Consider the following 25,663-nt stretch of genomic DNA (forward strand, 5'->3'; position numbering starts at 1 on the left):
ACAGTAAAAGGATTTAGAATGGGTTAAGCAATTTGACCATCAGGAAATTCAATTGAAAAGTGAGGTTCAAAACCTTCCTCAGAAAGTTTAAGTTCTAAATTGTATTGAGAAAATACAATAAAGATTCACAGAATATTTATATTAGAATGAATTAATTAAATACAGAACATTTTAAAGGCAACTAAAAAGATCAGCCATGCACATTAAGTAACAGATACCTACAGAAAATGTCTGACTTTGTCTTGCATTTTAAAATTGATATATCATAGTTATACATAGGTCAAAATTCTTTTTTTTATTATACTTTAAGTTTTAGGGTACATGTGCACAATGTGCAGGTCTGTTACATATGTATACATGTGACATGTTGGTGTGCTGCACCCAGTAACTCGTCATTTAACATTAGGTATATCTCCTAATGCTATCCCTCCCCCCACCCCACAACAGGCCCCAGCGTGTGATGTTCCCCTTCCTGTGACCATGTGTTCTCATTGTTCAATTCCCACCTATGAGTGAGAACATGCGGTGCTTGGTTTTTTGCCCTTGTGATAGCTTGCTAAGAATGATGGTTTCCAGCTTCATCCACGTCCCTGCAAAGGAAATGAACTCATCATTTTTTGTGGCTGCATAGTATTCCATAGTGTATATGTGCCACATTTTCTTAATCCAGTCTATCATTGTTGGACATTTGGGTTGGTTCCAAGTCTTTGCTATTGTGAATAGTGCTGCAATAAACATACAAGTGCATGTGTCTTTATAGCAGCATGATTTATAATCCTTTGGGTATATACCCAGTAATGGGATGGCTGGGTCAAATGGTATTTCTAGTTCTAGACCCCGAGGAATTGCCACACTGACTTCCACAATGGTTGAACTAGTTTACAGTCCCACCAACAGTGTAAAAGTGTTCCTATTTCTCCACATCCTCTCCAGCACCTGTTGTTTCCTGACTTTTTAATGATTGCCATTCTAACTGGTGTGAGATGGTATCTCATTGTGGTTTTGATTTGCATTTCTTTGATGGCCAGTGATGATGAGCAATTTTTCATGTGTGTTTTGGCTGCATAAATGTCTTCTTTTGAGAAGTGTCTGTTCATATCCTTCGCCCACTTTTTGATGGGGTTGTTTGTTTTTTTCTTGTAAATTTGTTTGAGTTCATTGTAGATTCTGGATATTAGCCCTTTGTCAGGTGAGTAGATTGCAAAAATTTTCTCCCATTCTGCAGGTGGCCTGTTCACTCTGATGGTAGTTTCTTTTGCTGTGCAGAAGCTCTTTAGTTTAATTAGATCAAATTTGTCAATTTTGGCTTTTGTTGCCATTGCTTTTGGTGTTTTAGACATGAAGTCCTTGCCCATGCCTATGTCCTGAATGGTATTGCCTAGGTTTTGTTCTAGGGTTTTTATGGTTTTAGGTCTAACATTTAAGTCTTTAATCCATCTTGAATTAATTTTTGTATAAGGTGTAAGGAAGGGATCCAGTTTCAGCTTTCTACATATGGCTAGCCAGTTTTCCCAGCACCATTTATTAAATAGGGAATCCTTTCCCCATTTCTTGTTTTTGTCAGGTTTGTCAAAGATTACATAGTTGTAGATATGCGGCATTATTTTTGAGGGCTCTGTTCTGTTCCATTGGTCTATATCTCTGTTTTGGTACCAGTACCATGCTGTTTTGGTTACTGTAGCCTTGTAGTATAGTTTGAAGTCAGGTAGTGTGATGCCTCCAGCTTTGTTCTTTTGGCTTAGGATTGACTTGGTAATGTGGGCTCTTTTTTGGTTCCATATGAACTTTAAAGTAGTTTTTTCCAGTTCTGTGAAGATAGTCATTGGTAGCTTGATGGAGATGGCACTGAATCTATAAATTACCTTTGGCAATATGGCCATTTTCACGATATTGATTCTTCCTACCCATAAGCATGGAATGGTCTTCCATTAGTATCCTCTTTTATTTCATTGAGCAGTGGTTTGTAGTTCTCCTTGAAGAGGTCCTTCACATCCCTTGTAAGTTGGATTCCTAGGTATTATATTCTCTTTGACGCAATTGTGAATGGGAGTTCACTCATGATTTGGCTCTCTGTTTGTCTGTTATTGGTATATAAGAATGCTTGTGATTTTTGCACATTGATTTTGTATCCTGAGACTGCTGAAGTTGCTTATCAGCTTAAGGAGATTTTGGGCTGAGACGATGGGGTTTTCTGGATATACAATCATGTCATCTGCAAACAGGGACACTTTGACTTCCTCTTTTTCTAATTGAATACCCTTTATTTCTTTCTCCTGCCTGATTGCCCTGGCCAGAACTTCCAACACTATGTTGAATAGGAGTGGTGAGAGAGGGCATCCCTGGCTTGTGTACATAGGCCAAAATTCTTAAAGAAAAATTGGAAAAAATTACTTGTTCCTATCAAAGACTCACTATTTCCCATATTTAAAAAGCTTATAGTTATTGACTTATAGTTCAGTGGAACCTCAATGAGGTTCAATGAGTTAAGAAAATCCATATGAAAGACCAGAGATCAGCTAATTTTCCCCACAAGAGCCAGATAGAAAATAGTTTAGGTTTTGCAGGCCAAGAAGCAACATTTAAATATTATGAAAGTACTTAGGCAACAAGACAGAAAAATTCCCACATAATATTCTATTGGCTAAAATAAAAAAAAAACCCTGACAATAGTAAATGCTAGAAAAAAAATGCAGAGCAAGGGGAACCCTTATTTATTACTGATGGGAATGCAAAATGTTAAAATCACTTTGAATAACCACTTGGCAGTTTCTTATAAAGCTTAAAATAAACTCACCATATGACCCAACCACCATCATTCTTCATAGAACTAGAAAAAGCAATCTTAAAATTCATGTGGAACCAAAAAAGAGCCCACATAGCCAAAGCAAGACTAAGCAAAAAGAACAAATCTGGAGGAATCACATTACCTGATTTGAAACTATGCTATAAGGCCATAGTCACCAAAACAGCATGGTGTGGGTATGAAAGTAGGCACATAGAGCAATGGAATAGAATAGAGAACCAAGAAATAAAACCAAATACTTATAGCCAACTGATCTTTGAGAAAGCAAACAGAAACATAAAGTGGGGAGAGGACATGCTATTCAACAGATGTTACTGGGATAATTGGCAAGCCATATGTAGGATAACGAACCAGGATCCTCATCTCTCACCTTATACAAAAATCAACTCAAGATTGATCAAAGCTGGGTGTGGTGGCTCACACCTGTAATCCCAGCACTTTGGGAGGCCAAGGCGGGTGGATCACGAGGTCAGGAGATCGAGACCATTCTGGCTAACACGGTGAAACCCCGTCTCTACTAAAAATACAAAAAATTAGCCGGGCATGGCAGCAGGCGCCTGTAGTCCCAGCTACTCGGTAGGCTGAGGCAGGAGAATGGCATGAACCCGGGCGGCAGAGCTTGCAGTGAGCTGAGATTGAGCCACTGCACTCTAGCCTGGGGGACAGAGCAAGACTCTGTCTAAAAAAAAAAGATGGATCAAAGACTTAAATCTAAGACCTGAAACTATAAAAATTCTAGAAGATAACATTAAAAAAACCTTCTAGACATTGGCTCAGGCAAAGATTTCTGACCAAGAACCCAAAAGCAAATGCAACAAAATCCAAGATAAATAGATGGGGTTTAATGAAACTAAAGAGCCTTTGCACAGCAAAAGGAACAGTCAGCAGAGTAGATTACTCACAAAGTGGGAGAAAATTTTTCACAATCTATACAATCTATACATCTGACAAAGGACTAATAATCCAGTATTTACAAGGAACTCAGACAAATTAGCAAGAAAAAAATCAAACAATCGCATCAATAAGTGGGCTAAGGACATGGATAGACAATTCTCAAAAGAAGATATACAAATGGCCAGCAAATATATGAATAAATGCTCAGCATCACTAATGATCAGAGAAATGCAAATCAAAACTGCCATGAGATACCAACCTTACTCCTGCAAGAATGGCCATTATAAAAAAATTAAAAAAATAGATATTGGCATGGATGTGGTGAAAGGGAACACTTCTACACTGCTGGTGGGAATGTAAACTAGTACAACCACTATGGAAAACAGTGTGGAGATTCCTTAAAGAACTAAAAGTGGAGCTACCATTTGATCCAGCAATCCCCTTTCTGGGTATCTACTCAGAGGAAAAGAAGTCATTATACGAAAAATATACTTGCACATGCATGTTTATAGCAGCGTAATTTGCAATTGCAAAAATGTGGAACCAGCCCAAATGCCCATCAATCAACGAATAGATAAAGAAACTGTGGTATACATATATACAATGGAATACTACTCAGCCATAAGAAGGAATGAATTAATTGCATTCACAACAACTTAGATGGGATTGGAGACTATTATTCTAAATGAAGTAACTCAGGAATGGAAAACCAAATATTGTATGTTCTTGCTCATAAGAGGGAGCTAAGCAGTGAGGATGCAAAGGCGTAAGAATGATACAATGGACTTTGGGGACTGGGTGGGGGAAAGTGTAGGAAGGGAGGGAGGGATAAAAGACTACAAATTGGGTTCAGTGTATACTGCTCAGGTGATGGGTGCACCAAAATCTCACAAATCACCACTAAAGAACTTATGTATCCAAATACCACCTGTTACCTGAAAACCTATGGAGATAAAAAAATTAAAAAAAAAATCAGCTACAAACCTCTTTTGCTACACTCATTGTTTAGTATATGACACATTTTTGCATGATTCTGTTATATAGGTTTTAATAGTAGGTAATTAGGACAGTGGGTGATACTTATCATTCATTCATTTATTTAAAAAATACTTATTTAGAGCCCATTCTCTCAATACAGTTCAGTACTATGAAGGAGAGGTACACAGTGAAATCAGGCCTAGTCCTTACAGACATGTGGGTATGCCAGGGAGTCAACTTTCCTCCAGAAGAGTAATGTTTCCTTGTCTCCAACAAGGGCAAAACTATAATATATAATATTTCTGTATCAGCGGTTTGCACATTGTGTGTTAATAGATTTTGTTCTTGTCATTCAGAAGAGCACAGTGGAAATACATGAAGGATGAGCAGATGTGTGAAGGCCTCAAATGAATGTATGTAGTTGTTAGAAAAACAAATGTTTTTCTTAAACACAAGTTGAAAGACAGGGGAGCAGAGGAAGTATAAGAAAAATTATGGATTTATAATGAGGAGAGTTGATGTTATGGATAAAGTCAACAGAACACTGCCTTCTTACATCATTATCAAACTTTCTACTTTGTCACCTCTATCTCAAAATTGACGGTCTGATAGCTAGTTTATTTTATATTTGTCCCCAGGTTGTGCTCTACCTTCTTTTTCCATTTTCCTTCTGCTGAATATTCTGATTTTAAATGATGAGACGATTTAATCCTTCGGTTACCTACCAAATACATCTAATTTTCTCATTCTAGGTAGGTTGTCTTCCCATTGAAGGGTGAGTGGCTCTCAATATTAGGAGACAACATAGAAATTTCTGAAGATTTTAACTTCTCCATCTGATAACCTAGAAATAATTACTTCAGTCAAATACCTCAAAAGGAAGAAATCCCATTAAGATCGATAGGAAAGAGTCAGATATTGCTTTTGAATTATTTTATTTGTAAAGGATCAGTGAATTTGTGGTTGAGAGGGTCAGTTATGGAATATGAGATATTAACCCATTTGATCTTGCTGGCAATCAATCCGTAAAAAAGAGTTAATTTGCAAATAAAAGATTAGTCTTTAAATCACATTCATAATAACAAGAAGGTAAACTTCAGTCTATATTACTGATATATATTTTTCAAAGTAACACATAAAATGATAGGACTTGATTTTTGCTCTGAGTAAATGAGTCAGTCTATTAACATTTATTTATTGCCCACTTTTTAGATGCCTATGGATATTTCTAGATAAATACAAAGGAATATAAGGACATGGTTCTCACTACCATGCAAATTGCAGACAATCTGAGGATTAGGATTCACACTTGAAATGATATCCAACAAACCATATTGGTGTGGTACAAAAGCATATATGTAGACAGGGTGGGTAGTAAAGTGTGCTAACAATTTTGGAGGAGGTTAAATCAACATGTAATTTTAGAACAGAAGATCTTCTGACCTGTATATGAAGAATGTGGAGTATAAAAATAATTACTTTTGTTCTCTTCCTGGTGATACAAAAAGACAAGAAGCCTCCTCATTGCCCCTTTTATGTCCCTGTTGCTCAAAGTGTGGATAAAAGGGTTTAAGCATAGGAGTCACCAAACTGTGGAACAGGGACATGAATTTGTTTTTGTCTTGGGAGTTGGCAGAGGGCTGTACATACATGCTAATTACAGGCCCATAGAGGAGAGATACAATATCATGAGAACCACATGTGTTGAAGACCTCCTTCTTTCCCCGAGGACTGAATCCTCAGCACAGTAGCTACAATGAATCCATAGTAAACAAAAATAATTAGAGAACGAGGGACTAAAATATCCTCACAATGGAGAGCATAGATACCTTGAATGTGGTGTCAACACACGGTATCTTGATCATTGCTGAGACCTCACACAGAAAGTCGTCCATCTTGTTACCGCCTAGTGGCAGCTGGACGGCAAGGGATGACTGAAGTAGAGTTGGCCAAACTGCTTAGCCATGCCATGGCCACTAGGAGGACACAGAGTTGCTGATGCATGATAGCTGGGTACCTCAAGTGTTTGCAGATGGCAATGTAAGGATCCAAAGACATCACAGCTAAAATGATGCATTTGGTGCTCCCCTAAAATATCCCCTGGGTACCACAATAATTGAGATGTTGCCCACCAGTATGCAGAGATAAGCAACAAGCCCCGTTATGAAGAGAAACATTTCCAGCTAGGGGTGGTCAAAGAAACCCCAGAGAATGAAGATCTTTGGAGCAGTTGCATTGCCCAGATTCCTGTCATTGCTCTTGCTGGTGGATTTGAGGGAAAGGAAAGGCTTACTTTAGTATTGAATTTTTCTGATAGTCCACTTATTCAGTTAAGTAAAATAAACTGAGTTATGAAGGGGTTTTCTCTGTGAAGTAACTAAACTGATGTGATTTGACACTTGTAAGCATGAAAAATTATATCTAAAGGCCAAAATGTTACCTTTCTAGTGCCTCTAAAAGGAAGATCAACAAATCTCTGTATCTTACCCAAGAAATGCAATATAGCAAACTTTTACAGAATAATGATTAAGTAATGGGAAACATAATTAATCTTATATTAGAAAAATGAATCAAATGGAGAAATGAATAATTTTAAAGAATGCCCAAGAACTACCCATGCTAACTAACACATGTGTTAATTTCTTTCATCCAAAATCTGCTGGCTCTGGTCATGTTCTGGTTCAATTTGTGAGTTGATGTATGTGAGTTCAGAACTCACTGAGCTCCACGTAGATCAGTCTGATTTGCATAGAAACAACATAGTGCTATTCCTTACCTCTTCTTACCAAATCCTGTAATGACGATCGCCAACATAAAACTTTTGTCATAAAAGGAAGCACACAGCTGAAAGGAAATGGTTCCTTGCAACATGTTCAGTACTTACAAGATAAGATAATTCATTGCACAGCCAAGTGATACGAGGTCATTAAAGTATCGGCACTTATACAGTATGATGTTATGTTAGTGCTTTTCACACTGAGAGTTGTAATCTATTACACAGTTATATACTATTTTATTGATTTATTTTACTTATTCTCATCACTCATTTTATATATGTGTTTGTATGACCTGGATTCTGATGTACAATATATTCCTTACTATAGGTAATGGTAAAAAATTTGAACAATACTGGCATAGTAGAAAAGAAACAAGAATGACATTAGAAAATCTAGATTTAGTCCACTTCCCAATTGTTAATACATGTACATTTTAGGTCTTGCTTAAATATTCAGAAACTTCTTTACCTATCTTGCTCTGTGGTGGAGATTAATTAGCACCATATGTGTGAACACACTTTATTAAGTCCAATACTCAATGTTGGGTTGGTTATTTTCATGAAATACAGTTTCTTGTTTGATTTTAAGTCTATATCTGATAGTTAATTTTTCTTCGCTTTGTATCCAAATATTAACCATGTCCTTATATTCCCATAAGAAGTCTCAGAAGGGTTATTTTTTCTACCATTTTATTTCCCTACATTACTCAGATCCCTTGTCTTGAATCTGACGTTAATGATTTCTAGATTTTAATATCAGTACACATATGTTTTTAATCAGTGAAAATGCTCACAAATGCAAACAGTACCACAGATTATTTTTCAAAAACATGTTTCAATGTTTTAAATTATAATGATTAGTATTAGTATTAATAGGTGTCAATTTATTTATACTTTTCTTAATTGCTCCTTGCCTAGCAGGGGTATCCTATAGGCAGTGTGCCCAGAGTAGCCTTTTTTAAAATAGTTTTTTTAGTATGCAAATTTTCATAAGGAGATCACAACATGCATGTGGTTGTATAAAAAGATTAAATCAATCAAGCTAAATAGATCATTTCTACTCATGTACAACAGTTACCTAAATCAGTGTTGATATTTTTTAGTGGTACCCTCTTTTCTTGCAAAAAAGAACATTAATCTTTTTCTTCCATCAGAATTCAGTGTTAATTGGGGATAAAGATTGAATGTTCTTTCTGTATTCAGTGGCTTTATGTCATATCAGAGGTCTTTAATAGTTATTTATTTATTTGATTGAAAGGATCCCAAATCTTTTGATTTATTGTTTATTTATTTATTAATGCTTTAACTTTTAATTAAAATGCTTAGGATACAGATTGACTTTCTTTTGTAAATGACTGTTTTACTTTTTCTGAAATAGGACATACATGCACTCTGATAAAACAGAATGAAACATCTTAATTCATGAGAATTCCTGTACAAGGCGCTGATCCTGTGTTTAGAGCTGAGCTCCTCACAGCAGCTGCCCTATATAGAACCCACAGTTTTCTAGCTTGCAACAAAGTTACTAGGGACAAATAGGGGTAAAAAAATCTGAAACTAAAAGTAAGAAAACCAACATGGAAGCAATCATACTTCTCATGTCTCTGATAAGAGAAGTATGGGGAACCTTTAACCAAAGGAAAATAAAAAAAAAAAAAATGCAAGTTAACTATCTAGTTCATTCACTGTTAGCTAGATTTGTTCAGTTAAGGCTTTAACCCCTTTTCAAACAATTTTATCTTAATCCAGCTATGCTTGCTAATAAATGAAATGCATGCACTTCCCAGAAATATACTTCACTGAGCCTCTGCATTCAGTACCTGGCAGTGAAAAAGTATGTTTCCCCAACAAGTCAGTACTGAAGACTGAGAACTCCAACTAAATAACTATACTCTCTCCCCAGTAATATGTTATCCACATTTTCCCTACCCTCACATTAGAATAAAGATATCCTCCTAACTTTTCATCTCCTATCTCCTGTCTTTTCCTAGGAGATCTTATCTTTTGATCTTTTACTACAAGGGTATAATTTAGGTTAAGATCATAAAAATCCAATTTCACATGTGACACTAAGAAAATGGAATGCTATAAAATCAATCCTCATCACCGTGGTAGGGATGCTGTTGCTTTTATCCTGAGTCTTTACTGCCAATAAGTGATGCTGCTTCCAGAGGAACAGCTCTACAGAAAGTTTTTGAGTTAGTGTCTCCCCCCCGCTTATTTCTACAATGGGGAAAGGCAATTTCATATTAAAAAACTCCACACAAACACACCTGGAAAAGTTACAGATGTTAACCTTTACTTTAAACACAGCAATGTAGATATCTAAGGAGATAAGTTGTAAGACAAAGAGCTCAGGAAAAATCCAATAGAGACCAAATTCTGCAAGTGGAAATTTTAAAGCCCAGTGAGTAAATTTTTCCTGCATTCAGACAAGTGCTACAATACATTTAAGTCCTCAACTCACAAAATTAAGAGCCCTTAAGCTGTTAACTTTGTCCTGTCTTCCTATTCAGAAAAATTTTCCTCTAGAATCTGTGCAAAAGTAACTGACACACCTGCAGTATGTGACAACGTAAGAGATGTTCTCAACTCTTTCATGAGGTGAAAGTTACTTTTTATAACTGAAAAAAAGGAAGGTGCTATAGAGGGAAATAAAATTTCACCAAAGTATAAAAGTAAAGACTGGCTGAAGCCTATAACTTTATCAATAAGAATAATAACAATAACTTACACTATAATTAACTGCTCGATAGTGAACGATCTGCTACACATTGCTTGAGAAGGAATGACCCTAGCTTAACACAGTGGAAACCTGCCATAACTGCAAAGCCAGGATTCTGCCCCTTTTCTGGTTCTCTGTTCACAAGGTAATGCCACCTTCTCCAAGGCAGTTAGAGAGACAGGTGAGCTCAGGGGAGCTTCTCTCACCAACCTGCTAACTCAGAAGGAGTGAGTTTACCCAAATGAGGTCTGGCCTCCAATGTGTATCTGTTCATAATTTTATGAAGTATCTAAATGTCATTCATTAGTTAAAAAAAGAATAGAAAACTCTGGACTAAGTAAATTTTGAACTCAAAAAGTTAGAAGGGGTATCAGTTATATTAACAACACTTTCTTTAAAAATAGAATCACTTTCTTTTGAAATCAACCAGAGTGGTGAGATGTGTTTTTCTTTTCAGTTGCCCCATGATGGCACACAGCTTTACTCAGCAAACCCTGCCAGCTTCCAAGCCCTAGGATACTGACCTGCATCAGCACATGGGGCAGCATTACCTCCCCAACAGTGTGGAGAAGAGAACATTTCACCACTGGGTGATGAGAGAGTAGACAGTGACTCTTGGCTTCTCAATGCTAGACATGATTGGAGACCTTTCATTGTTCTGTTAGAAAAGTCCATGAAGAAGCTGTGAATAGGATCAGTCCAGAGAAAAAAAACTCTTATTTTCACTGTCCAAACATCAGTCAATATATTGGGAGAGCCAGCAGAATCCCTCACCCTAGCCTTGCCTCTTGAGCACACTGCACATGAACACTTCCATGGGGTGAGCGTTCAGCTCCTAAAGGGCCATGTTCCTCTTTCCTGTGGTCTGTCCAGAAAGCCCAAATATCTCAAAGAGTTTTTCTTCACTGATTGCATTGTTCTGTCTATTTTGTTACCCAAGATAAGGATTGGCACATTGGATATTATTTCATCAGTGATTAAAGCATTAAGCTCAACTTTAGATTCCATGAGGCCAGAATGATCTGCAGAATCCACCAGAAAAACAATCTCATTAATTGCTGGGAGACAATTTTTTCAAACCTGACATGCTTGCTTGTGTCCACCAAGATCAAAAGTTGTAAAAGTCATTCCAGCAATTATTAGCTTTTCTGATGTCGGATGTAGTGTTGGAACATGTTGACCCAATCTGTCATCTTTGAGCATGTGAAGAAGAGTGGTTTTGCCTGCATTGTCCAAACCCAAAAATACAAGTTTTCCAAATTTCTTGTAGAGTCCTAGGAACTGGAGCACACTGCTGAAGCCATCGTAGATCCACTCAAAGAGGAAAGACATTATTCATGCTTACTATGGCCTGAAGGGCTCCTCCAGCAATGGTGGGTGGCCCAGGCCCTCCCTCAGAGCACACCCCAAATATTTTCAGATATGAAAACCTACTTACTCTTTAGAGGTAAGGAAGGTACTTTAAAAAAATTTATTTTATTTTATTTAAGTTCTGGGATACCTGTGTGGGATGTGCAGGTTTGTTACATAAGTAAACGTGTGCCATGGTGGTTTGCTGCACCTATCAACCCATCACCTATGTATTAAGCCCAGCATGCATTAGCTATTTTTCCTGATGTTCTCCCTCCCCTCTCTACCCCCAGACAGGCCCCACTGTGTGTTGTTCTCCTCCCTGTGTCCATGTTTTCTCATTGCTCAGCTCATCATTCCATGAGTGAAAACATGCAGGGTTTGGTTTTCTGCATAATGGTTCCTGCATAATGGCTTCCAGCTCCATCCATGTCCCTGCAAAGGACACGATCTTGTTCTAAAGGTACTTTTAAAAAAGTACTTTATAGGGTTGCCACTCACTCTATAAAGCTGTGAAACTTTGTTCCCTGTACTGATAATACAGTTGAAATTTCTTGGTAAGAGTCATTATATCAATTCCTTAATGGGTATGCTTCCCTCTAACTTTCTTGCCATAATAAAATGAAATGATAAATTTTGGCACCTGTTATTTATAATGGACTCAGGAGTAAGAGACGCCAAGGAAACTGAATCTGCCTCAACAATTTTGTAAAAATTTGCTTGGATCACAAGGGGGAAATTAAGATTATTATTTTAGGTGCCAAGATCTAATTTTCTTTTATTTATAGTTTTTCTCAAGATATTATTTCTTTAGATTTCTGCCACCATAGAGCCATCATAATCCTAGTTCTACATACAGACAAAAGAAGTCTTCAATAATTTCTTCCACAATAGCCCAACACAGTATAGACTTTTTACCTTCCATTGACTACATTAAAGTTCCTCATTTTATTTAAATCATAAAAACATTGTGTCAAGAAGATATTAACATACATTAATGTTATTTAAACATGATTAAAAATCATGGAATCTGGAATTTTGAAAATATGGGTCCTGAAAACTTTTGGCCATGGGCTTGTTTTTAAAGTAATTGCTTTTTTCACCCATGCTTAACAATTAGCAGCAGATCTAGCAATCTGGAATCCTTCAAGCCAAGTTCACACCGATCATCTCAGGCTTGTTCTTCGCTCCCACGTTTGTTTTCATCATTTGCTGCATTCTACAACTATATTCAGCTTCTGGTCCTTTATTTTTTAAAACAATATTTAATTGACAATAAAGATCGTATATATTCAAGGTGTACAGTGTGATGATTTGATATACGTATACCCTTTGTTTTTATTTCTTTTCTGTCTAAATCCACTCCCACCCAATTCATTATTGACATTAATGAATACATTTGACTTATTCTCAGTAACCCTCAGCTTTATGTAGGGATACAGTGTATATATATATATATTTTCCTATTATAGCTTTAATTTTAAAACATTATCCTTTTTGATTGTATTAGTTTCCTTATGTCATCCTACTGGTGTGGAAATGAAAAGCGAATGATAAATTCTTACTACACAGTTAATCTAGTTAATGAAACTATCATTCTCAGCAAACTAACACAAGAACAGAAAACCAAACACTGCATGTTCTCACTCATAAGTGGGAGTTAAACAATGAGAACACATGGAACAGGGAGAGGAACATCACACACTGGGGCCTGTCAGGGGTGGAGGCCTAGGGGAGGGATAGCATTAGGAGAAATACCTAATGTAGATGACGGGTTGGTGGGTGCAGCAAACCACCATGGCACATGTATACCTATGTAACAGACCTTCACGTCCTGCACATGTACCCCAGAACTTAAACTATAATAATAAAAAAAGGTAAAATAGCGATATAAAATAGAAATTTATGAATATATACTGATAAAAATATAAAAAAGTGAATACATGAAGGGGGAAAAGGGAAAACTCTTATGGCGCATCAATTAATAAATAGGGCATACTAGGATTGGAGAATTATTAAGAGATGTTAAAATTAGTGGGTGAAAGTTTAAGACATTTACAGAGTTATGCTGTCTCCCACAAATTACTTATTAATTTCTCAGGAAAAAAAGCATAATGAGATCTGGGGGACACCATGTTAGTCAAGTGACTAAAGTTAACAGCATCAATTTTAAGACAAACTATCCTTATACACTTTTCTGAAATGTTGCATCATTATTGGCTCCTGAATGGGAGAAAATATAAAGAACATTTTGGAGATAATTAACAAGATCTGAATATGAACTATTGATTACATAATAGTATTATATGACTGTAAAATGTCCCAGTTTTTATGATTGTACTGGTTATGTATGTAAGTTAATGTCCTTAGCAACTATACACTAAAGTGTATGTAGTAATAAAAAGTTTGGGAAAAATTTCATAGATATGAAAACTATATTTATATATTACATATGTATAAAAGTAAGGCAAATGTAAATGAATGATGACTCTGGAAAAGGGTATTTAAAGTTCTGTATTATACTTGCAACTTTAAAAATTATATTAAAAATACATTATAAATGTAAAATATAGTAAACTACATTAAATAAAAAGATGACAATAAAAAGAACACTTGTGGTTATGATACTTCCTGCCAGATCAAGGCCTTAGCACCTGCTGTTTTGTCTACTCTGAAGAATTTAATACTTCACTTATAGATCTGAGCCTAAATGACACTTACCTAGAAGAGCTTTCCTTGAACCTTTCCTGGTTTAAACTAATCACCCATCCATTTTATTCATGAAGCCTTGTCAGTTTTACTTTATAGTACTTAGTACAACTTGTAATTACATGTTTAGTATTATTATTTGTTTTCTTTCTCCCACTAGACTATAAAGATTGTGAGGGAAGGAATTGTGTCTGTCTTATTCACTAACAAATACTCGGCAAATAGCAAAATCTGTATGTATAGTAAGCAACTGAAAACCTTTAGGCAAATTTATAACTATTTTAATATCTGTATATACTATATATATATAATATCTTTGCTCTGGATGTGTGCTTATCTTAGGAAGGTAGAGAAAATTTAAGTGTCTCTGATTTAGGTGGTATGTGATAATAATATAGATATGAGTAATATAAAAATATTTTAGAACATTGATGGTGATTTAAATTTTAGAGCTCAACTCACCTTATTTTTGTTATTTAAGTTACTAATGCCCCCCAAAGTATAAATATTTATAAAATTATTTTTAAGAAGACTTTGGGAAATTATTAATGGTAAGCTTGAAGGTTGGAGTAGATGTTTCTGAAATTAGTTGCCAAATTTATAAATACATTAATAAAAATTTCACTATCAATAATTTTTATTTCAAATAAAATTCAACTTTAGGTTATTATGGTTTTAAGATAGTGCCTAATGGGAAGCAAATAAACATTAATGCAAGACTTTTCAAGGTGAAATAGACTTAGAGCACTAGTTTTATGATGTTTAGACTTTTTCCTAATACTTAAGAAATTGTATGATGAAATCAGAAAATATAGAAAAATAGGAAGCCTGGAATAAAAATTTCCTGATATCCTATCACTTACCTCATCACAGTTAGCTTGGTGAATTTATTTCTAGTGCTTTCTTACACATATAGGTATACATAAAATTAGGGTCATGTTCTAAGTGTAGAATCGTTTCTTGAGTTTTCTCCACCACTTAACAGTGAGTATTTCTCCATAATATTATTTTTTTTAAAAAAATGGCCAATTAACATATACTGGTAAACAAGTCCATCATAATGGCTTAAACCAACAAAGATTTCATTTCTGCTTATGTTTTGTGTTTATTGAATGTTGCTAGGGACTCATCCATGTCATTGTGCATTAGGGATCCAAACTGATGAAGTAGACGCTATCCAAGGTTCTCTAGATTGTTGTGATAGAGGGAAATAAAAGTTGCAAAACACACTCTGGCCCTTAAAATGTCTTCCCATAAGTTAAACAATCACTGTAACCACTGGGCAGTTATTGTGAGGTGTTCCAAATGTGAGTTTGGAAATGTCCCTATATCCCACTCATTGGAAAGTAGCTCCTCCATCCATTGTTCTTCATAACCCTTGGGTTCCACCCAATTGTTAGGTTCATTATCTGCCTTCTAAGTTATTGCAGGTGATAGTTTATGAAATATTTCCTTATTGTATAACATGGATCACTTTAGTCTCCCTTCCTCCCTCCCTCCCTTCCCTTTTTCCTTCCTTCCTTCCTTCCCTTTTTCTTTCCTTCTTTCCCTTCCCTCCCTCCCTCTCTCTCTTACTCTCTCTTTTCTTTTCTTTCTCTCTCTCTCTTTCTTTCTCTTTGTTTCTTTATTTCTTTTCTTTCTTTTTTCTCCTCTTTCTTTCACCCTCCCTCTCTTTCTTTCTTCTTTCTTTCTTTCTTTTTCTTTCTTTCTCTCTTTCTTCTCTTTCTTTCTTTTTTTTGAGACAGGGTCTCCTCCGTCTGCACTCTGCAGTGGTGTGATCTTGGCTCCCTGCCGCCTTAACCTCCCAGGCTCAGGTGATCCTTCTGCCTCAGCATGCCCTAGTAGCTGGCACTACAAGTGTTTGCTCCTACACCCAATGAATTTTTGTATTTTTTGTAGAGATGAGTTTTCACTACTTTGCTCAGGCTTGTCTTGAACTCCTGAGCTCAGGCAGTCTGCCCACCTTGGCCTCCCAAAGTGCTGCGATTACAGGTGTGAGCCACCAAACCTGGCACCATAATTTCAATCTCCCTCTTTTTTTATTAGACTTTTATTTTAGGTTCAAGGGTACATGTGCAGGTTTGTTACGTAGGTAAGTCGTATGTCATGGGGTTTTTTGTATAGACTATTTCATCACCCAGGTGATAAGCATAGTATATGATAGGTAGTTTTTTAGTCCTAAAAAACTAAACCACCCTCAAGTAGGCCTCAGAGTCTACTTTTCCCTTCTTTGTGTTCATGTGTACTCAGTGTTTAGTTCTCACTTATGAATGAGAGTGTGAAGTATTTGGTTTTCTGTGCCTATGTTAGTTTGCTTAAGAAAATGGTCTTCAGCTCCATCCATGTTCCTGCAAAGGGCATCATCTAATTCTTTTTTGTGGCTGCTTAGTATTCCATGGTGTATATGTAGCACATTTTCTTTAGCCAGTCTACCCCAGGAGAGGCCAGCAGACAAGGGAGCACTCAGATTAGACTGTTCCCATCCCACAGGTAAGATAGCTCTGCTCCGTTCAGGTCTGGCAGTTACCATAGGCTGAGACCACCTAGAGGATCATGGTGAGCTTTGGGGGAATGGGCGTTTCTGGCCATGCTCCACTGCAGCCATTCCTGCGTCAAACCCTCTGGGCTTTTCACAGGCTGAAGTCCTGTCCTTGCCACCTTTCCAAATAGCTCTCCCTGCCAGCTCAAGTGTCCGAGGGGGTCATGGGGTCTCCTGCAGCTGGCATTCTGGAGGTCTGTGGCGAGAGTGGCCATTCCTCGTGTGTTCAACGGACCTCTTCCCCAGGAGTCACTGCGGGCCAAGAACATGTGCCAGAAACGAGTCCAGGTACTCTGCAGCTCCGTGCAAAGTTCCCAGGTTTCTCACCCTCCAGCCCAGGTTCTACGTCCTCCCTCTGTCCACTCTCAATGCCTTCCCTCGGAAGATCGGCTCGGAGTATGCCAGTCTTCCTGATGTCCTGGTCTGTTGTGGAAGATGTTCTTCCTGGCTGTGTCACTGACCATCTTGGCCCCTCTCAGTTTCAAGCTTTACTATCATATTCCTCATCATCTTCCATGTGATCCTTTTGCCAGTGTCTCATATTTTAATTTCCTAACATTTGTTTCAGGCTGATTGAGAACCTACCTGGAATATTGTTTTGATTGCCAGAGGGAAAGAGAACATGGCAGAGTATGTACTAGGTTTTGAAGTCATCAAAAAATGACCCACATCATTTCTGTTCACATTTTATTGGCATATCATATTAAACAGCCAGGTCTGCATTTGATAGGACTGGGATGTGCAATTTTATCATCTGCCTAGAAGGGGAGAAAAAATAAAATATTTATAAACATTCCTAATGTATTCAATTTATGAAAAATATGCTACTTTCAAAATAGTCAAGGAAATAACAAATAGGAACTTGATAATGTTTCTGCTTCTAAAATTGGCATGTTCATCAAAAGATGAAAACTCCCAGAGTTTGCAAAAGCTCATGAAGCAACCACTTTCATTTACTATATACAGTGATCTATCTGGGAATGTGGAATGTTACAAAATTTCTACAGCACAATTTGACCATATCTATTAACTCTTAGATCTTCTAAGAAATTTATAATTTGAGCCAGTAATTCAGTTTTTCAGAATATAAACTGACATTTAGACACAAATTGATACTGAATTATTGGCAGTAGTAGTAATAATAATCAAAACAAGGAGTGTAAATGTTCAACAATAGAAAAGTGGTTAAATGGATTTTAATACACTTCCATGGTGAAATTAAATTTGCAGCTTTTTTTTTTTTTTTTTTTTTTTTTTTTTTGAGATGGAGTCTTGCTCTGTCGCCCAGGCTGGAGTGCAGTGGCGCTATCTCGGCTCACTGCAAACTCCACCTCCCAGGTTCACGCCATTCTCCTGCCTCAGCCTCCGGAGTAGCTGAGACTACAGGCGCCTGCCACCACACCCGGCTATTTTTTTGTATTTTTAGTAGAGACGGGGTTTCACCGTGTTATCCAGGATGATCTTGATCTCCTGACCTCGTGATCTACCTGCCTCGGCCTCTCAAAGTGCTGGGATTACAGGTGTGAGCCACCATGCCCGGCCCAATTTGCAGCTATTTCAATTATGTTTTAAATACCAGAAAACATGGGAATATTTTCTGATACAATGCACACGAAAAAACCCAAACTCCATTGGTAGTGAGTTGGGAGAAGTGCGTAAAGGTAGATTGGGTAACAACAGAGATCCAGGTAAAAGGTGGATCCCTTTGTGTTCTTTCGTTTTTTGTGTTTTATCAATATATGATCGATATAGGAAAAATGATTCCCATTAACATTTCTATAATTAGCTCTATAATTAAGAGGACATTCCACATGCCTGAGGTAGAACTTGGGACAAATATGGAATTTGACAAAAGGGAAAAAAAAGGAGAAATGCTCTCCAGGGGAATAAAGAGATGAATTGAAATAGAATTTGAAATAAAACTCAACAGACATTTCTTCAGTCTCTTCTTTTTCCACTTATTTGAAATGTCATTTAAATATTAATATTTGATATGACATTTAAATTAAATTTAAATATAATTTAATTATATATAATATAATTAATTATTATATTATATTATATATTATAATTATATATATTATTATATAATATAAAAATATATTATGTAATTAATTATATATAATTTTATATATATTATATTATATATTATATATTATATTATATATTATATTATATATTATATATTATATATATTTATATAAATATATATTATATTTATATAAATATATTATATTTATATATTTTTATATATTTATAAATATATATAATATATTAATTTATATATATTTATAAATATATATAATATATTAATTTATATATATTTATATATATTTATATATAATATATTATATATAATACATATATATAATATGTATTATATATAATATATATTTATATAATATATATTATTTATATTATATATAAAATATATAAAAATATATATTATATTTATATATATTATATATAATATATATAAATATATATTATATTATAATTATATATAATATATCATTATATTATCATAATTATATGTGATATAGAACTATATATAATATATAATTATATTACATCATCAGCCTCATCTTGCCTGGTTTTGTATTGTTTAACTGTGCTAAATTACTTGTAATGATGAAATGCTTTGTTTTGTAAAGCTTTCTCTGTTGCCTAAAATGTTGCCTCATCTGTGTCCTTACATTACTAACTGTAAACAATCATTTAAATGTCTCAGTTTAAGGATCATTGCCTTCCGGAACTAGCACATTTCTTCAGCAGAGGAACTGTGATATTTCTCCTCTGGACTACTGCTGTCTTGTGAACAATAAATGTTTATTGAATGACTACCACAGATAAAGAGTAAGCTAATTCAGTACAATATGAGAAAAAAGGATTCCCATTAACATTTCTATAATTAGCTCTATAATTTAGAAAAGATTCCACACACCTGAGGTAGAACTTGGGACAAATAAGGAATTTAACAAAAGGGGAAGAAAGGATAAATGCTATCCAGAGGAATAAAGAGATGAATTGAAAATAGAATTTGAAATAAAACTCAACTGACATTTAAGGTTTCCAGATTGAGATGCACACACTTAGCTGGTTTAAAACCAGCTAGATTGGCTGGGTGCAGTGGCTCATGCCTGTAATCCCAGCAATTTGGGAGGCCGAGATGGGTGGATCACCTGAGGTCAGGACCAGCCTGACCAGGCTGAGTTCGAGACGAGCCTGGCCAACACAAAGAAACCCCGTTTCTACTAAAAATACAAAAAATTAGCTGGGCATGGTGGCAGGCGTCTGTAATCCCAGCTACTCGGAAGGCTGAAGCAGGAGAATCGCTGGAACCCAGGAGGTGGAGGTTGCAGTGAGCCGAGATCGTGCCATTGCATTCCAGCGTGGGCAACAAGAGTGAAATTCGGCTCCCTCTCCCCCTCCCCCTCCCCCTCCCCCTCCCCCTCCCCCTCCCCCTCCCCTTCGGTCTCCCTCTCCTTCTTTTTTCGGTCTCCCGCTGTTATCGAAGCTGGACTGTACTGCCATGATCTCGGCTCGCTGCAACCTCCCTGCCTCGGGCTCCTGTGACTCTCCTGCCTCGGCCTGCCCAGTGCCTGGGATTGCAGGCGCGCGCCCCCACGCCTGGATGGTTTTTGTATTTTTGGTGGAGACGGGGTTTCGCCGTGTTGACCGGGCTGGTCTCCAGCTCCTGGCCTCGAGTGATCTGCCTGCCTCGGCCTCCCGAGGTGCTGGGATTGCAGACGGAGTCTCGCTAACTCAACGCTCAATGGTGCTCAGGCTGGAGTGCAGTGGTGTGATCTCCGCTCGCTGCAACCTCCACCTACCAGCCTCCTGCCTTGGCCTCTTAAAGTGCTGGGATTACAGCCTCTGCCCCGCCGCCACCCCGTCTAGGAAGTGAGGAGCATCTCTGCCTGGCCGCCCATCGTCTGGGATGTGAGGAGCCCCTCTGCCTGGCCGCCCTATCTGGGAAGTGAGGAGCGCCTCTGCCCGGCCGCCCATCCTCTGGGATGTGAGGAGCGCCTCTGCCCGGCTGCCACGCCGTCTGGGAGGAAGTGAGGAGTGCCTCTGCCCGGCTGCCCCGTCTGGGAGATGAGGAGCACCTCTGCCCGGCCACCCCGTCTGGGAGGTGAGGAGCGCCTCTGCCTGGCCGTCACCCCGTCTGGGAGGAAGTGAGGAGCGCCTCTGCCCGGTTGTCCCATCTGGGAAGTGAGGAGCGCCTCTGCCTGGCCGCCACCCCATCTGGGAAGTGAGGAGCGCCTCTGCCCGGCTGCCACCCCATATGGGAAGTGAGGAGCGCCTCTGCCCAGCCACCCCTTCTGGGAGGTGAGGAGCGCCTCTGCCCAGCCGCCCCGTCTGGGAGGTGAGGAGCGCCTCTGCCTGGCCGCCACCCCGTCTGGGAGGAAGTGAGGAGCACCTCTGCCCAGCTGCCCCATCTGGGAAGTGAGGAGCGCCTCTGCCCGGCTGCCACCCCCTATGGGAAGTGAGGAGCGCCTCTGCCCGGCCGCCCACTCTGGGAAGTGAGGAGCGCCTCTGCCCGGCCGCCCACTCTGGGAGGTGAGGAGCGCCTCTGCCTGGCCACTCCGTCTGGGACCGGAGGAGTGCCTCTGCCCGGCCGCCCCGTCTGGGAGGTGAGGAGCACCTCTGCCCAGCCGCCACCCCGTCTGGGAGGAAGTGAGGAGCACCTCTGCCCGGCCGCCCCGTCTGGGAGGTGAGGAGCGCCTCTGCCCGGCCGCCCCGTCTGGGAGGTGAGGAGCGCCTCTGCCCGGCTGCCACCCGGTCTGGGAGGAAGTGAGGAGCGCCTTTGCCCGGGCGGCCCCGTCTGGGAAGCGAGGAGCGCCTCTGCCCGGGCGGCCCCTTCTGGGAAGCGAGGAGCGCCTCTGCCCGGGCGGCCGCCTCAGGGAAGTGAGGAGCGCCTCTGCCCAGCCGCCCCGTCTGGGAGGAGAGGAGCGCCTCTGCCCGGGCGGCCCCGTCTGGGAAGCGAGGAGCGCCTCTGCCCGGCCGCCCTGTCTGGGACGTGAGGAGCGCCTCTGCCCGGCTGCCCTGTCTGGGAGGTGTACCCAACAGCTCCAAAGAGACAGCGACCATCGGGAGCGGGCCATGAGGACGATGGCGGTTTTGTTGAAGAGAAGGGGAGGAAGTGTGGGGAAAGGAAGGAGAGATCAGATTGTTGCTGTGTCTGTGTAGAAAGGGGTGGGCATAGGAGACTCCATTTTGTTCTGACTAGGAGAAATTCTTCTGCCTTGGGTTGCTGTTGATCTATGGCCTTTCCCCCAGCCCCATGCTCTCTGAAACATATGCTGTGTCAACTCAGGGTTAAATGGATTAAGGGCGGTGCAAGATGTGCTTTGTTAAACAGATGCTTGAAGGCAGCATGCTCTTTAGGAGTCATCACCACTCCCTAATCTCAAGTACCCAGGGGCACAAACACTGCAGAAGGCCGCAGGGACCTCTGCCTAGGAAAACCAGAGACCTTTGTTCATGTGTTTATCTCCTGACCTTCTCTCCACTATTATCCTATGACCCTCCCATATCCCCCTCTCCGAGAAACACCCAAGAACGATCAATAAATACTTCATAAATTAAAAAAAAAAAAAAAAAGAAAAAAAAAAGAGTGAAATTCATTCTCAAACAAAACAAAAACAAACCCAGCTAGATTGAAGCCAAATTATATACCGAAAACAGTTCTGAAAAGGTGCATACGATGAATTTTATCAAGAGATCAGAGGGTTCAAAATGTTTGAAGACTTTGATTCTGATGGAATAATTTTTGGCTTGGAATAACTGGTAATTTAATTATAAAGATATTAAAATCCCTAACTAAATGCGTAGACAGAATGGTTGTAGAATAGTAGTATACAAATGGGAAGGCAATCCATCAAAGTCTCCTGACTACCTTGAAGTTGATAGGAAATTGGCATGACTTGTCTCAAGGAACAGAGTACATTGGGGGAACTTCTGAAAAGAAAGGAGTTTCTAACTTTGAAGGCATGTCATATGGGTTCAGCATTGCTTCCTAAACAGAAGAAGACTTTTCTTTCTTTCCTTTTTTTTTTTTTTTCCGGAGACAGATTCCTACTCTGTCACCCACGCTGGAGTGAGTGGCACGATCTGGGCTCACTGCAACTTCTGACTCCTGGGTTCAAGCGATTCTCTTGCCCCAGCCTCCTGAGTATCTGGGATTACAGGCGCGCACCACCATGCCCTGCTAATTTTTTTGTACTTTTAATAGAGATGGGGTCTCGCCATGTTGGCCAGGCTGGTCTCGAACTCCTGACCTCATGTGATCTGCCCACCTTGGCCCCCACAAAGTACTGGGATTACACGTGTGAACCACTGTGCCCAGCCAACAGAGGAAGGATTTTCTAACTGTTGACAGAATTCAGTGAAATCACCAGAGCCTGGAAAATAGGAAAATGAGTTCAAAGGTCATTACCATCATTGAAGATAAGGAAAGACTAACAAGATTCTCATCGCAATGGAGTACTTCTTATTTCTTACAGAAAAAGATTCTTGGCATCACCCTCTTGAAGGCCTCCTTTATATCTTTGTTTCTAAGGCTGTAGATGAGGGGGTTCAACATGGGTGTGATGATTCCGTAGAAGAGGGAAACCATCTTTCCCCAGTCCTTAGAGGTGGATGAAGGTGGTTGAAGATACATATAAATGGCTGTTCCATAAAAGAGGGACACCACAATCATGTGGGACTCACATGTCCCAAATGCTTTTTGCCGTCCTTCTGCTGACCTGATTTTTAATACTGCTTGAGCTATGAAGCCATAGGAGATGAGGATCAGTGTCACTGGAATTAGAAGAATTAGTACACTAAAGAAGAAGAGCTCAGCCTCAACAGGCTTTGTGTCAGCACATGACAACTTGAGAAGTGCAGGTACCTCACAGAAAAAGTGGTCCACTTCCTGGTGACCACAGCGTGGTATGTTAAGAGTCAAGGAAGACTGCAGCACTGAGTTGCCGAAAGCAGTGAGCCATGAGAAGGCTGCCATCCTTAGGCAGAACCAATAATTCATGATGACTACATAGTGGAGGGGTCTGCAAACAGCCACATATCTGTCAAAGGACATAACAGCCAGAAGGAGACACTCAGTAGCACCTAGGGCCAGGAAGATGATGAGTTGGGCCACACAGCCAGCATAACTGATGGTCTTTTTGTTGCAACCAATATTTACCAACATATGAGGGACTGTAGTTGTGGTATAGCAGAGATCTAAGATGGAGAGATTAGTGAGAAAGAAATACATGGGCGTATGAAGTTTGGGATCCAGAGTGCACACCATCATGATGGACACATTGCCAAATATGGTGATTGTGTATGATAGTAACAGGACCACAAAAAGGGGCATTTGTAGCCAAGCCCTATCTGAGAAGCCAAGTAATATAAACTCTTTTGGGGAGCTCTCATTTGCCCAATTCATGATGACTCACTTATTTCGCACTCCTAAAAAAATGTAAGATAGGAAAGCAATCAATGTATGTTTATTGAATACTCTTATTGGAACTGAATTAAATTTAGTGAATAGCTCAGCATCAAATACAATTTACAGTCAAGTGAATAAAGCCCTTGTGAAGTATAATATGGTTATGTTTAAGCTTAAAAGTAGTTCCTGTGTTTTCAGTAGTGTTTAAATTACTTTAAAGAAAATCATTACATTTAAATGACATAAAGTATGTAACATATGCATAACACATGGAAAATTGTGAGTTCTCAATGCATTTTATGTTCTCTCTTCTTACCTCCTAACCTATCTTAATAAACAGTTTAGAAAGAAATATTACTTTTACTCCAATTATTTTAAATTTGGACTGAAAATGCTGAGTAATATAGAGGTTATAAGAGTTGAATCTAAATCTGCAATTGATCTAAAGAAATTTTGCTTCTTTTAGTAACATCTTTACATGTTTTTTTGAGTTGTGTCTTTCTCCTAAATGCCATGCATGTAGGTCCATTTCCACAAAGAACTACCACGGGTATTAGTAATAAAATTATGGTTACTTGTGATATATAGTAATGACCATGGGTGTCATCTCCCCATCTGCAAATACCTTAATTAAAATAGCAAAACTGATAACATAATTGTTACTTTACTTAACATGTGCCAGAAACTGCTCAGTGTGTGAAATACATTCTTCGTAATTCTCATCAAACCCCTCACAGTCATGGTTTGCATTTTATTGCTTCTGTGATTCAGTAAGAATAAATAATTTGCACACTCATTATTGGTGAGGTCAAGACTAACAGCTAGGATTTAAAGACCATTCTTTCTTTTATACCATATTTCCCCCTAAATACACAGATAGTACAATAAGAATGACGGCATACAGCACAAAAGTGGTCATAAATTAAAATAGAAACAAACCAAAAGTCATACATTCAAGTTGATTTTCTTCAGTGTGTAAAAGTCATCAGTTATTTAGTTATATTACCTAAGTGCACCTAAGTTTCTTCAGTCTACTTTGCATGTTTAAGTGAAATGTCATTGAGGTGATTTACACCATTTGAATTTGCAAGCATAAAAATAGAAAGATAGACCGAAGAGAGAAGAGAAAATAAGTATTGACACAATTTACCACAGAATAAGATAACTTTTCCAGAGTAAAAACACTGATATATAAAATATAATTTGATAATGGAATGAATAAATGAAAATGAACAGAGATGATCTTGAGATTTTTAACTTCTTCCATTATATATGATTTTTTTTTTAGCTATAGATATACATTATTTCTTGGCAAATAATAGTAATACACCTTTGGTTGAAAAATAGAAGAGAATATGAGATTAGGCTTTTTTGAATGTCCACGTAAATTTACAAAATGATAAATATTTAAGGTAATACATATGTTAGATAACTTGATTTAGCCACTT

The 25,663-nt window shown here is 38.5% G+C and overlaps 1 protein-coding gene and 1 pseudogene across 1 annotated transcript; both read right to left on the bottom strand.

Moving 5' to 3' along the window:
- Positions 1-10,912: 10,912 nt before the first annotated feature.
- Positions 10,913-11,508, bottom strand: LOC129038753 (GTP-binding protein SAR1a-like; annotated as a pseudogene).
- An 11,663-nt stretch (positions 11,509-23,171) lies between these two features.
- On the bottom strand, positions 23,172-24,277 carry LOC129038754 (putative olfactory receptor 2B3). The gene has a single exon (XM_054492144.2). It carries the CDS (start codon positions 24,210-24,212, stop codon positions 23,271-23,273), a length of 942 nt encoding a protein of 313 aa, XP_054348119.2. The 5' UTR covers positions 24,213-24,277; the 3' UTR covers positions 23,172-23,270.
- Positions 24,278-25,663: the final 1,386 nt, after the last annotated feature.

Source organism: Pongo pygmaeus, chromosome 5 (genome assembly GCF_028885625.2).
Source record: "Pongo pygmaeus isolate AG05252 chromosome 5, NHGRI_mPonPyg2-v2.0_pri, whole genome shotgun sequence".
In the NCBI taxonomy this organism is placed as follows: Eukaryota; Metazoa; Chordata; class Mammalia; order Primates; family Hominidae; genus Pongo; species Pongo pygmaeus.

Bases quoted from the DNA above. Each gene is read 5' to 3' on its own strand.
- LOC129038754 (XM_054492144.2), bottom strand. From the start codon at position 24,212: ATGAATTGGGCAAATGAGAGCTCCCCAAAAGAGTTTATATTACTTGGC.